Source organism: Geotrypetes seraphini, chromosome 1 (genome assembly GCF_902459505.1).
Source record: "Geotrypetes seraphini chromosome 1, aGeoSer1.1, whole genome shotgun sequence".
Taxonomy (NCBI): Eukaryota; Metazoa; Chordata; class Amphibia; order Gymnophiona; family Dermophiidae; genus Geotrypetes; species Geotrypetes seraphini.
In genome coordinates, this window is record NC_047084.1 from 148,632,461 (window position 1) to 148,647,575 (window position 15,115).

At 40.7% G+C, this 15,115-nt stretch overlaps 1 protein-coding gene across 7 annotated transcripts in view; it reads right to left on the reverse strand.

The window, feature by feature from the left end:
* INPP4B (inositol polyphosphate-4-phosphatase type II B) overlaps positions 1-15,115 on the reverse strand; it is an 812,760-nt gene that overhangs the window by 58,830 nt on the left and 738,815 nt on the right. For all 7 annotated transcript variants that reach the window (XM_033939865.1, XM_033939855.1, XM_033939874.1 and 4 more), the window contains one exon: positions 7,392-7,504. In XM_033939865.1, coding sequence (XP_033795756.1) covers positions 7,392-7,504 — 113 coding nt within the window. The remainder of the gene's footprint in view (positions 1-7,391; positions 7,505-15,115) is intronic.

Genomic DNA, 15,115 nt, shown 5'->3' on the forward strand with positions numbered 1-15,115 from the left:
GTTCTAGGCGGTTCACAGAATAAAGAGGACCTGGACAGTCCTGTGATGATACAAAGCACACAGAAAAGCAGTTCAATATTTCAATAGTGAAAAATACAATAAGAAACTATGACATAGTCATCGGTCAAGTAACAAATTTTTTGAACAAATAGGTCTTAACCAATTTTCTAAAGGTGCAATAAAATGCAGATTGTTGAATCAGGTCGTCTAACCATACTTGAACTTTACCTGCTTGATAAGCCAAAGATCGATCAAAATATTTTTTCTAACGGCAATTTTTGGGATTAGGAAAAGTAAATAAACCAGTATGCCCATGACCTGCCCTTTTCACGTTAAGCAGCTGGTTTGGGATTTTTACACTAAGTAGCATTATCATGGGTCTTTACTCACTGCACACTAAATCTGGTGCTGTGCATTGCAGTTTAATAAACATCCCCCCTATATTTTTTTAATGCTCACTAATGAACTTGAACGTATGTTAAAAAAATAAAGGTCCTTAGTGCCTTCAGAAGATGGTATTCTTTACTAAGATAGGTGAAACTATGGAACATTTCTTTCATGTGACATCAATCATGGCCACCACAAAAGTTCAGAAGAAAATCGTTAAAATTTTTGTTAGAAAAAGTGTTTGATGAAGTAAATCTGAAGATATAACAGACTTGAAGGGAATAATGCTGATCCAGGGGCTTCAACTAATTGCCTTTAACAGAAGAACCTTCTCATAGACAGAGCAGGGGGGGGGGGTTGGAGAGTTATTACAGAGAATTGGGATTGGGAGCTAAGAGGGTCCCTGCCTCAAGATCAGTGGTTTCAAACTCAAACCCTTTGCAGGGCCACATTTGGGATTTGTAGGTACTTGGAGGGCCTTAGAAAAAATAGTTAATGTCTTATTAAAGAAATGGCAATTTTGCATGAGGTAAAACTCTTTATAGTTTATAAATCTTTCCTTTTGGCTGTCTTAATAATAATGTTGTCATTTATAGCTAAAGAGACATTATGATCAAGAAACTGTTTTATTTTACTTTTGTGATTATGATAAACATACCGAGGGCCTCAAAATAGTACCTGGCGGGCTGCGAGTTTGAGCCCACTGCTATAGGCTAAGGCTCTTTACACTTGCATTGTGATGTCATAGAACTTTATGGCAGATAAAGGCCAAATGGCCCAGCCACTATCTCCTCCTCTCCCTATTGGCTAAGGCTCTTAATATTTGCATCTCCTCTTCCTATAGGCCACTGGTCTCCAACTCAAACCCTTTGCAGGGCCACATTTTTGATTTGTAGGTACTTGGAGGGCCTCAGAAAAAAAATAGTTAATGCCTTATTAAAGAAATGACAATTTTGCATGAGGAAAAACTCTTTATAGTTTATAAATCTTTCCTTTTGGCTAAGTCTTAATAATAATATTGTAATTTTATAGCTAAAGAGACATATGATCAAGAAACTATTTTATTTTACTTTTGTGATTCTGATAAATATACCGAGGGCCTCAAAATAGTATCTGGCGGGCCGCGACGTTGAGACCACTGTTTACAATGTATCAGAAGATTGATCTTATCTTCTTTACATATGCAGCACATTTAAACTATGTTTAATCTTGTGATAGCATAATACACTATATAATTAGCAACTTGTACAATTTTGAAAATTAGATGTTTCCTACTTAATTAGAATTTTCTATAAACATAAAATATTGTACTTCATTTAGTAAAAGGTCCATATGTTTATTGTTCACATAAAGAGAGGTCTGGGCCATAATTCAACGATTTAATTACATAGGCATATGTGGGCTCCTTTCACCTTGTACAGACATAAAACCAGCACACTATTTATTATGGACATAAATAATAAAGCTACTTTTGTTGACTTTCTCCCACCAGAGCACACCCATGACAACCTCTATCGATTCTATGGTTGTCAGTGCGGAGAGAGTTTGTGCTTTTGCTGGCCTTCCAAACTTAACCCTTTCACAGTAAATATTTTTTTCTTTACACATTTCTGTATCCTCAGTTTCGGTTCATAGACAACGGCGCGAAAGACAAAGGCGTGCGCCGACAACTGAGCGCAAGATGGAGGCGCGCGCCGAAGAAAATTACAGTTTTTAGGGGCTCCGTTGGGGGGTTTTGTTGGGGAACCCCCCCTCCACTTTACTTAATAGACATCGCGCCGGCGTTATGGGGGGTTTGTAACCCTCCACATTTTACTGTAAATTTAACTTTTTCCCTAAAAACAGGGTTACAACCCCCCCACACTCCCCACAACGCCCCCACAACGCGGCGCGATGTCTATTAAGTAAAGTGGGGGGGTTCCCCCACCCACCCACCCCCGTCGGAGCCCTAAAAACAGTAATTTTGAGCGGTGCGCGCCTCCGCGCTGCGCTCAATTGTCTGGGCGCGCCTTTGTCCCAGCGCGTTTTTGACCTGACACCCTCAGTTTCATTTAACAGCATTATTATTTATTTATTCAATTTTCTATACTGTTCTCCCAGGGGAGCTCAGAACGGTTTACATGAATTTATTCAGGTATTCCAGCATTTTTCCCTCTCTGTCCTGGTGGGCTCAAGAATCTATTTAATGTACTTGGGGCAAAGGGGGGATTAAGTGACTTGCCCAGGGTCACAAGCAGCAGCAAGGTGCTGAGGCTGTAGCTTTAACCACTGTGCCACGAAATCAAAATGCAATAAAAGTAAACCAAGTGTAGGACAATCAAGCCATTGTGACATCACTGATGAGGTTGGCTCTCAGGTATTGGTGGAATGAGGCATTATGATGTCACAATACCAGCTCTGGTTATCAGAAGGTGAAACTTTTCACAGTATTTATTTATTCAATTTTCTATACTGTTCTCCCAGGAGAGCTGAGAACGGTTTACATGAGTTTATTCAGGTATTCAAGCATTTTTCCCTGTCTGTCCTGGCGGGCTCACAATCTATCTAATGTACCTGGGGCAATGGGGAGATTAAGTGACTTGCCCAAGCTCACAATGAGCAGCATGGATTTGAACCCATAACCTCAGGATGCTGAGACTGTAGCTTTAACCACTACGCCACACTCTTCTTAATTCTATTAAGTACATGCTAACAGTTACATACCGATTCATTAGAATAATTGCATTTTAAGAGGGTTTGGGCTCTTTCAGATGACTACTGTAGAATAGATGCGAATTGACTTGTCTTTCTGGTGTGTACTTCCAATTCGTCTAGTTTTACAATTTTGTTGGGGGGAGGAGGGAAGGGCTCAAATGTCATTAGATCAATTGTTGTGTTGAATTATTGTATCTTATGAAATTCAATAAAGACATTTAAACAAACAAACAAAAAAGAACAATTGCATACACACATATGTCAACATTCCATCTAAATCAGTGGTCTCAAACTCGCGGCCCGCCTGGTACTATTTTGAGGCCCTCGGTATGTTTATCATAATCACAAAAGTAAAATAAAACAGTTTCTTGTTCAAACATCTGTTTAGCTATAAATGACAATATTATTATTAAGACTTAGCCAAAAGGAAAGATTTGTAAACTATAAAGAGTTTTACCTCATGCAAAATTGTCATTTCTTTAATAAGACATTAATTTTTTTTTCTGAGGCCCTCCAAGTACCTACAAACCCAAAATGTGGCCCTGCAAAGAGTTGGAGTTGAAGACCAGTGGCCTATAGGAAGAGGAGATGCAAATGTTAAGAGCCTTAGCCAATAGGGAGAGCCAATAGGGAGAGGAGGAGACAGTGGATGCTGTGGATGGGCCAATTGGCTTTTTTCTGCCATCATGTTACTATGTTTGTAACCATAAAGTTCTATGACATCACAATGCAGGTGTAAAGAGTCTTAGCCTATAGCAGTGGTCTCAAACTCTCAGCCCGCCAGGTACTATTTTGAGGCCCTCGGTATGTTTTATCTTAATCACAAAAGTAAAATAAAAGTTTCTTGATCATATGTCTCTTTAGCTATAAATGACAATATTATTAAGGCGTACCCCCCTCTTTTACTAAACCGCGCTAGCGGTTTTAGCGCGGGGAGTCACGCTGAATGGCCCGCGCTGCTCCCAACGCTCATAGGAACTCAATAAGCGTTGGGAGTAGTGCGGGCCACTCAGTGCGGCTCCCCACGCTATAACCGTTAGCGTGGTTTAGTAGAAGAGGCCCTAAGGTGCGCTAACCAATTAGCGCTTGCGCTAATCGCTAACGCGTCCATAGACTAACATGCACATGTTAGCGTTTAGTGCGCGCTAATTCAATTAGCGTGCTAATCGGTTGGCGCACCTTAGTAAAAGAGAGCCTTAGCCAAAAGGAAAGATTTATAAAGATAAAGAGTTTTACCGAATGCAAAATTGTCATTTCTTTAATAACAACACTCAAAAACCATACAATGGAAACAAGTCCACAGATCAACCAAGAAATAGGACTTGTAAATACAATAATATCTACAATATATTGTAGAACTCTCAGATACCTGTGCTGTTAAATCATATACGATTTCTCCTAACAGCTTGTACAGGTTAAAGATATCATTCACTGAGTTCTACGTTTTACTAAAGTGCAAATGCTTTTTGCAAACAACTCTGTGCAAATGAAACAAAAAACAGCACTTAATCTTAACATGCTGTCGGTTGTGGAATGATATGATATCCATTTTGCCCAACGGGACCTGTTTCGCCTTGTCTCCAGCTTCTTCAGGGGTCTTACTTGAGGTGGGCAGCTCTGCTCCTCAGTTACATGGCAGAAAATGGCGCTGTCCGTCCCCCCCCCCCCCCCGTGAAGCTTCGTTTCCGGCTTCGGCAGGCTCCTGTCTGCGGGCCGCCCGCCTGCGCCGCAGCTCCTCTCTCGATCCCCGCCTGGTGCGGTTCGAGAGAGGAGCCGCGGCGGGTGGGTGAGGAGGATGAGAAGATCCTGGCAGGTGCGCCTGTGCCCCCCTCCCCCTCCAAATCAGCGGCAGACTGCAAACCGCCAAATGCTCCACAGTCGCGCGCCTCCAGCCCCCGCATGCGCCCTGAGGTTTAGAATGTTGCCACAGAAGCACACCTCAGGGCGTCAGCGCTCACGAATTTTCAAGAGCACATGCGCCTCTAGCATTTTATTATTATTGATGATTAAGTTATCTTATATTTTTGGGTCTTAGACTGTAGAAGTCTGCCCGGTAGTGAAGATCACGCCAGCCTTTCTAAACCATCCCAAATTACTGGAATTCCCAAAGCCCTCCCCAGCTCATCCTAAACCGATTAGCCATATACAGAATAAAGACTGTGTAACTCTGCCCATTTTCAGCCCTAGTTCTTCAATTTATACCCTTCACTTTTTGATTAGAGATCATGTGTTTGTCCCAAGCTATTTTTTTAATTTTGTCACCGTTTTGCTCTTTACCACCTCTCTAGGGAGGGCATTCCAGGCATCCACCACCCTTTCAGTGAAAAAGAATTTCCTAATGTTACTCTTGAGTTTACAAAAAAAAAAAAAAAACCAAAACTGCAGAAAAATGTACAAGGTGCAGGAATTTATTCAATAAAAGTCATAAAAACATATATAGACAACATAGATAAAATAATTGTATCCAAAGGCTGGTTCTAGTTCTCATGCGTACCGGACCCAACATGGTCTGTGTTTCGAAAAACACTTCTTCCTCAGGGGTCTGGGATGCTCTGCCGCAAGAGATGGAAGCAGTCGTCCAACGAGTGAGGAGCAGGAGCCCAGAAAGCTCTTGCCGATACAACGCTGGACCAATAGATTTTTTAAAAGGTACCGGGGAGGGAGGGGGCTGCCTACCCCTAGACCTGCCTGGTGCCCTGTCCCCTATCTCGGACTACCACTAGACCATAAAAGCGGAGACAGTGTACACCATTTGGTTCAGATTAATTTTTCTTGGATTTTCCTCCTCTACAGGTGGGTGCGTCTTATGGTCAGGTGCATCTTATAGAGTAAAAAAATACGGTGCTTTCATGTTTTGTTTTACTGAATAAGCAAACAGTTAAAAAAAGAAAACGGCCACTCATCACGTCAATCACGCGATGGCGCCATTTAGAGAATCGCACGTCTGGCAAAGATAGGTGCCGGAAATGTAGGCCAGGGTTTTCCAGGTCTACATTTCCGGTGCCTATCTTTGACATGAATCTGGTGCCTTTTGTTTAGGCGCTTTGAATTTTTACTTAAGGACAGTTTAAAACGGCGTTTCCCTCTTAACTTAGGCACCGGTAGGGTGCCTACTGGTGCCTAAGTTAAGACATAGAATTTCCCCCTATGTATATAGCGCCCATATACTGTTGAAGTGAGTGCATGCACAATACTATAATGCACATTTACTATGAGAATGTTCAAAATACCAGTACTCGGTAATCACTTTTAAAGTTTTGCGCAAGATCTTCAGAAGTGCCTCTCATGGGCTCTCACAGAACAAAGAACAGAAATGGATGTATACGTTGAATACTGTAGCACCGTTAGGAGATTGAATGGATGTCTCTGATATGGTATGTGATTAGTTGTTGTCAACCAGCTGACAGACACAGCATGAGGACAATGACGCCATCTTTTAAGTGAAATACAGATAGGGATGGCACAGCATGAAAGTATGGGGTAATGTGAACTAAATGTTTCTACGTTATATAAAATATTTCCTCCCATTGGTTTTAAAAGTATCTCCCAACAACTTTATCGAGTGTCCCCTAGTCTTTGTAATTTTTGACGGAATAAAAAAAAATCGATCCACTCTTACCCATTCTACACCACTCTTGTTTTCCAGGTGGGTTTTTTTTTTTTGCTCATTTCATGCAAGTTTTTTTTTAACACACGTTCAAACTTTTTAACAAATGCAATACAATTGTACTCCCATTAATTTGTTAAGTTAATGTGCATTAAATCAATTCTGCATGCACTAAGGCCCTGAATCAATACAAAGCGCCTACCATTAGGTGCCTTGATTAGCATGCCTAGCTGATCTAGGCGTCTATTTTAATTTTTTAATTGGTTCGATCAGCACTGTTAATTGAACAGTGTCAAGAAAAAACAATTTAAAATTTAATTTTCCAGCAGGCACCTAGCTGGGTAGGCATGGTTAGGAGTGGAGTTTGGGCCCGGATAGAGTTAGGTGCTGGTAGACAGGATTCTATAAATGCTTCCTAACTTTGAATGACATGCGATAGGTGCTGTTTTTACAAGCGCCTAACGAGCTAGGCGTCATTTATGGAATCTGGTCCTAATTGTTGCAAGGCACACTGACAAACTAAGGGGTTCAATTTCAAAGTACTTATTCACACAAAGTATCATAGTAATGAATGGTACGTTGTGTGCTTAAGTGCTTTGAAAATGAACCCCTAAATCACACTGAAAATTCACATCTGTAATAATTCCTTAAACAGGGTAGAGTATAAGAAATACCTGGAAGGGGTTTAATCAAAGTAACTTACAGTAGCTGCTAGCCACATGATTTCTACGTTTTTTCTTTTCTTGGCCTGAATGTTTTGGTGAAGACTTTCTAGCAATTCTTTCAGGTCGTTCTGTTCTTGAAAATGTGGTAGGCCTGAAAGGAAAAAACAATACAACCAGGAATGTTAGTTTCAAAAAAAGCTGTCTTACAAGGAAAATGCACCTTAGGCCCTGTAAAAGATTTAGGCCCAGATTCTCATAAGGAAGCCGGTAGGCGCCCGAATGGGGCCCGTGTTTTAATTGGTAATTAACGGTGCAGTAATTGACTGCGCCATTGCAAACCAATTACAAAGTAATTAAGAAAAAAAAATAGGTGCCACGAGGCGCCTACAAAAAAAGACACCTGAATCATGTCTACGCAGACGCTTACTAGCACTAAACATCAAAAGATGCATGGTTATGGGTGGGGTTGATGTTTGGCGCCACTTAGGGTGATTCTATGTCGATGATAGGCACAGAAAATGTAGGTCCTGTAAAACCGTGGCCTACATTTCTGATATCTATCTTTAACGCAGATCATGAGTCTCAAAATGGTGCCGTAGTTTGAGTGATGTGCAACTGTTGCTGGTTTTCTTGGCGCTGGTCGATTCCGGCGTTGTTTTGAGAACACAGGCCTAAATGTTGCTGAATATCAGTGGATAGGCAGAGCCAAGCAATTTAACTAGACAGGAGAGTCTCTTGCCCAGTTAAATATCAACCCCTTAACCTTTAAGCTCCTAAATTAAGATGAATTTTCAGCTGAAAACTTAGGCTTTTAGTTAGACTGAAAATAGGGCACAAATTTAGGAGCATAACTTAAGAGCATAGGGTCCGGTTTTATAAACGACACCTAGAATGTAGGTACATTAACAAGCAAAAGGGCTGAGTTCCCATTGGGTGAAGCTAAGTATTTTTGTTACATTACAGTCTAAGTCAGGGGTAGGGAACTCCGGTCCTCGGGAGCCGTATTCCAGTCGGGTTTTCAGGATTTCCCCAATGAATATGCATTGAAATAGATCTCATGCATATTCATTTGGGAAATCCTGAAAACCCGACTGGAATACGGCTCTTGAGGACCGGAGTTCCCTACCCCTGGTCTAAGTAAATTACACCTCCAGCACTTTTTTTTTGAATTACAGCCTCTTAGGAGTTTGTTGTGAACTTGTGAGGACATTCATACCCCAGTAAGCACCGATTGGTTATAGGTGTTTGAAGTTCACAGTCTCACTTCATCGGTGATATCAGTTTATCTGGTTTCATAATTACTTAAGAATATAAGAACATAAGAATTGCCGCTGCTGGATCATACCAGTGGTCCATCATGCCCAGCAGTCCGCTCATGTGGCGGCCCTCTGGTCAAAGACCAGCGCCCTAGCTGAGACTAGTCCTACCTGCGAACGTTCTTGTTCAGCAGGAACTTGTCTAACTTTGTCTTGAATCCCTGGAGAGTGTTTTCCCCTATGACAGATTCCGGAAGAGCGAATAACCTGTCCTTATCTACTAAGTCTATCCCCTTCAGTATGCTTATCTGACTTTATTTAGTTGAGCAAGTTGTTTTCTGAGATTATTTGATTTGACCTAAAATGTAGCCACCAAGTAATGTGGTGGCACTTAAGCATGATTCTATAAAAGTTAAGCACACTTTATAGAATCACACTTAGCAGTGCCTAAAGTGCTTTTAGATGTCAATAGGCATCCTGAGGCATAAATACTGGCCCCTAAGTCCAAAACAAGTGCCTACAGGTAATAAACACCCACAACCCATCACCTAACCACGTCTCTTTTCTGGTAGGTGTCTTGGACTAGGCACCTACCTGAAAATGGTAGGCATCTACCAAGATAAGCACTTACCAACCAATTAAGTGCAATTAATGTCAATTACAAGTTAATTGCCAATTATCAGCACTAATTAAGGTGCTTAAATAATTATGTTAAGCACACAGATCGGTGAGGTGCGCTGATCTAATCACCTAATTGTCGGCATCATTTATAGAACCTGGGCCATACCTTCCAATATTCCAAAGGGGACAACCGAATATAAACCTTCGGTTTATATTTGAATTAACATTTTTCCACCGAAAAGGGCGGAAAAATGTTATCTTAGTTTATATTCGGATTGGTTTATATTTGAGTATATATGGTACAGAACAATGTTTGTCTGTGTGTATGCATACTTATGTATAAAACAACAACAAACATAGAAACATAGAAGATGACGGCAGATAAGGGCCATAGCCCATCAGGTCTGCTCACTCTACTGACCCACCCCCAAGTCTACTATCCTAGGGATCTCACTCCTGGTGACAGGTTCCCTTGGCTTAACCCTCTAAGGGATCCCACATGGGCATCCCATTTGCTGTTAAATTCTTGCACGCTGTTTGCCTCGATCACCTGCACCGGGAGCTCGTTCCAAGGATCAACCACTCTCTCGGTGAAGAAATATTTCCTGGTGTCGCCATGAAATTTCCCGCCCCTGAGTTTGAGCGGATGCCCTCTTGTGGCTGAGGGTCCTTTGAGAAAGAGAATCTCTTCTTCCATCTCGATACGGCCGGTAATATACTTAAACGTCTCGATCATGTTTCCTCTCTCTCTACGTTCCTCGAGTGAGTACAGCCGCAAATTTTTCAGCCTTTCCTCGTATGATAGATCCTTGAGCCCCGAGACCATCCTGGTGGCCATCCGTTGCACCGATTCTACTCTCAGCACATCTTTTCGGTAGTGTGGCCTCCAGAATTGCACACAGTATTCCAAATGAGGTCTCACCATGGTTCTGTATAAAGGCATTATGACTTCAGGCTTCCGGCTGACGAAACTCCTGCGGATGCAACCTAACAACTGGCTTGCCTTAGATGAAGCCTTCTCCACATGACTTAGGGCTCCTTTTACGAAGCCGCGCTAGGGTTTTTAGCGCACGCACATTTCTAGCGTGTGTTAACCCCCGCGCTAGCCAAAAAACTACCGCCTGCTCAAGAGGAGGTGGTAGCGGCTAGCAAATTAGCGCGCGCTATTACGTGCGTTAAACCGCTAACGCGGCTTCGTAAAAGGAACCCTTCGTTAGGATTTTTCCCGATATCTCCAGAGGTACTCAATTAAGGAGAAAAGAATTTTTGAAATTAAAAGCTAGAGTTTTAGCTCTTGAGGCATCGTTTTATTTAAAATTTCCGTATAAATGCCTTGTTAAGTTATAAGAAGTAGAATTTGTATTTTGGGATCCTATACAACTGCAACAATGTTTAATCGCAAAAGAAATGACTTAATATTTATGAATGATGATTTTTGTTTCACCACTGAGAAAAAGAGGAGAAAATGAATAATCCCTAATTTAGTTAGGGATTATTCACAAGGGTGGACCCGGACGTTATTTCTTTCTTTTTTTTTAAATTCTTTATTCATTTTCAAACTTACAATAAGTGTGATAATATATCCAAACAAATTAACCATAAATATATCACTTAATAATCAACAATGGTACATATAATATTCTCTTATCTCCCACCCTTACCTATCATATAATCAATACCTTATACAACATGTAACAATAAAATTACCCCCCCTCCCTTCCCTCACAATTGAACTTGTAGATTTAAGGGAAAAAAGATTTTTCTAATCTGTACAATACTTTATTAATGGCTCCCAAATATCTTGAAATTTCCTGAAACATTCCCGTTGTATTGCAATAAGTCTCTCCATTTTATAAATATGACATAAGGAATTCCACCAAAAATTATAATTTAATCTACTCCAATTTTTCCAATTATATGTAATTTGTTGAATGGCAACCCCAGTCATTATAAGTAATAATTTGTTATTATTTGTAGATATCTGACTTTTTGCTCTCATTGCCATACCAAACAGCACAGTATCATATGATAATGCCACAGGGTCATCTAATAAACAGTTAATTTGGTACCAAATTGATTTCCAAAAATTCATAATGAATGGACGTTATTTCTTATCGTTACCTATAAATTCTTATTTGAAAATTTAGTATGTCTCTCCATTTATGTGGGCTTGAAAAGGAATTATGTATGGAATTGATTATGGTAAAGCTTTTAAGTTAAGGAATGCCTTTTTTTTCTAAGAAGGTGAATAGAATGCTAGGTATTATCAAGAAAGGTATTACAACCAGAACGAAAGAAGTAATCCTGCCGTTGTATCGGGTGATGGTGTGCCCGCATCTGGAATACTGCGTCCACTATTGGTTGCCGTATCTAAAGAAGGATATGGCGATACGCGAGAGGGTCCAGAAAAGAGCGACACGATTGACAAAAGGTATGGAAAACCTTTCATTTGCTGAAAGATTAGAGAAACTGGGGCTCTTTTCCCTGGAAAAGCGGAGGCTTAGAGGGGACTTGATAGAGACTTACAAGATCATGAAAGGCATAGAGAAAGTGGAGAGGGACAGATTCTTCAAACGTTCGAAAACTACAAGAACGAGAGGGCATTCGGAAAAATTAAGAGGGGACAGATTCAGAACCAATACTAGGAAGTTCTTCTTTACCCAGAGGGTGGTGGACACCTGGAATGCGCTTCCAGAGGGTGTGATAGGACAGAGTACGGTATTGGGGTTCAAGAAGGGATTAGATAAATTCCTGAAGGAAAAAGGGATGGAAGGGTATAGATAGAGGATTACTATACAGGTCCTGGACTTGATGGGCTACCACGTGAGCGGACTGCTGGGCATGATGGACCTCTGGTCTGACCCAGCAGAGGCACTGCTTATGTTCTTATTATGACAAATATAAATGATTGAAAAGTATAAATTAAAAAAAAACAAAACAACAACAAAGAAACTCACTCCATTAGTGAAAACCGCTAGGCACCAAAGTAATATTAACCATGAAAGAAAAAAAGCCTCAGATAACAGGAGAGGTGAACCCACGCCCTACCACCCAAACATCCTAGGTATGAAAACTTTCGCTTGTGGTTAATTGTAGCAAATGAGAACTTTACAAAACAATAGTTGGCAAAAAATGCTAGTTGTAATGAAGGCCTTTTCTTAGGGCTCCTTTTACTAAGGTGCGCTAGCGTTTTTAGCGCACGCAGGAAATTACCGCGCGCTACGCTTCTAGAACTAATGCTGGCGTTAAGGTCTAGCGTGCGTGGCAATGTAGCATGCGCTATTCCGCGTGTAAAAGCCCTAACGCGGCTTAGTAAAAGGAACCCTTAGTGTGCTTCACCGCAACGAGCATTTTTTTTTTTGCTAACTATTGCTTGGTAAAGTTCTCATTTGCTACAATTAACCACAAGCAAAATTTTTTTTTTGCCTATGATGCTTGGGTGGCAGAGCGTGGGTTCACCTCTCCTGTTGTCTGAGGCCTTTTTCTTTCGTGGTTAATATTACTTTGATGCATAGCAGTTTTCCCTAATGGAGTGAGTTTCTTTGTATTTTTTTTTTTGTATTTTTCCCTCCATTCCCTATTTTGTTAGTTTTGTAGGTTACTTGTGCATTAATCCATACACAAAACATCTTCCACAGTGCAGGAACTGGGGTAAAAAAGAAACCTATAACTCTTAACACACCACCAGTTATGCTGTGTTCTGTCGCCAGAAATTTCACTCTCCCGAATACCACAAAAGCCAGAAAGGGAAAAGGCCTCGGAAGCCACGGCTATGAATGAGAGCTGAAACTTGATCTAAGCTCTCCCCACGCTTCGATCATCAGCCAGAAAAATCCTTTCTTACTGCAGCGATTGTACTTAAACCATTCATTTGAAATTGAGTAATGCAAAAAAAAAGGACTGAACTTATCTTTATATTGATATGGCGTAGTTGCTAATGCAGTCACATTTGGGACTGTGGCAGCAATGTTGGCCTGCATTAGCAACCACACCATATCAATATAAAGATAAGTTCAGTCCTTTTTTTTGCATTACTCAATTTCAAATGAATGGTTTAAGTACAGCACAATCGCTGCAGTAAGAAAGGATTTTTCTGGCTGATGATCGAAGCGTGGGGAGAGCTTAGATCGTGGGCCCCTTTTACTAAGCTGCGATAGCGTTTTTAACGCACACAGGATTTTAGCACACGCTAAACCCACGCTACGCGGCTTGAACTAACGCCAGCTCAATGCTGGCGTTAAGGTCTAGCGCGGGCTAAAACCGCTATCGGAGCTTAGTAAAAGGCGCCCCAAGTTTCAGCCCTGGTGTTAACGCATCCCGTGGCTTCTGAGGCCTTTTCCCTTTCTGGCTTTTGTGGTATTCGGCAGTGTGAAATTTCTGGCGACAGAACGCAGCATAACTGGTGGTGTGTTAGAGTTATGCATTAATCCACACACACACACACACACACACAGACTATTATCATCCTAGCAATACGAAGGATGCTCAGTTACTTTTATTTATTTATTTAACTTAAATCGAGCTGCTTCCAAAGTTGAAAGCAATTTACAACACACACATAAATACAGTTCAAACCGAACACGACACTTTGAACTTAAAACAGATATAAAAGGACGGAAATAAAAGCAAATAAAATCACAATAAAAACACTGACCATGCACATTACATATCTCCACATTCTGCAGCTAATGAACATAATCAGTTTCAATCTATCAGGCACTCGGAAAGCGTGCCTAAACTTTAAATTGTAATAGGCTAGCAGAGGGTTCCACAGAAAGAATGTATTTTCTTATCTCACAAGCAAGAGCAAAAGTGGAAATGTCCAATCAGAATGGTGCACAAAAAGTGTCTTTCAACTCATCTGATCAATCCAAATGTCTTTATTCATCCAAAATAACTCATTCATCCAAAGTAACTCAATGACTCGACATGATCATGTTTCGGCCACCCGGCCTGCATCAGGAGTCTTAGGGTATCAATTGGATAAATATGCTCTAAAACACAACGATCAAACTGTTGCTCCGAATCTTGTTTGATCGTTGTGTTTTAGAGCATATTTATCCAATTGATGCAGGCCGGGTGGCCGAAACATGATCATGTCGAGTCATTGAGTTACTTTGGATGAATGAGTTATTTTGGATGAATAAAGACATTTGGATTGATCAGATGAGTTGAAAGACACTTTTTGTGCACCATTCTGATTGGACATTTCCACTTTTGCTCTTGCTTGTTTGATTTTTGTGGATTTGTTTCCCCTGTTTTAGTGTGTGTGTTTTCTTATCTCACGCCATCACAACAATCCATATAAGACAGGATTAACATTTGGAATAATGTGCACATATACCAGCCATTATTCAGCGCTATTTAACTGGCCAGAAACGGCACTGACTGGTCAAACAGTCAGTTAAATGCAAGACAAAATTGTAACTTTTCCTCCTTTCCTTTCGTCTCACGTCCGTATTTTATTGAAGAATTTTTGTTAGTTTGTTTGTTGTTATATGACTCATGCTCTTATTAAATGTTGTTCATCGCTTAGCAATTCAAATAGGCGATTCATCAAATGTTAATAAAAACTTTGAAAAAAAACCCTTTGAAACTTTGAACTCTTGACCTAGGGATAAAGGGTCAGCTTATAACACTATAACATTAATTCAAAACCCTATATGGAAAAAGGTACAACCTCTGCAACACTAAAAGGCCTTTCACACACATTCATACAGCACAAGTATTAAACCAGCAGGAGAACACGAGAAAAACCAGAAAAAAGAAGAAAGAAGTGGAGAAAAAAAAACTCCACTTCTACAAAACACTCCTGCATGCACACAAAAACTGTAGTGCAAAAAAGCACTATAATAGCCTGCAGAGTAATGTCCAACAGCACCCGG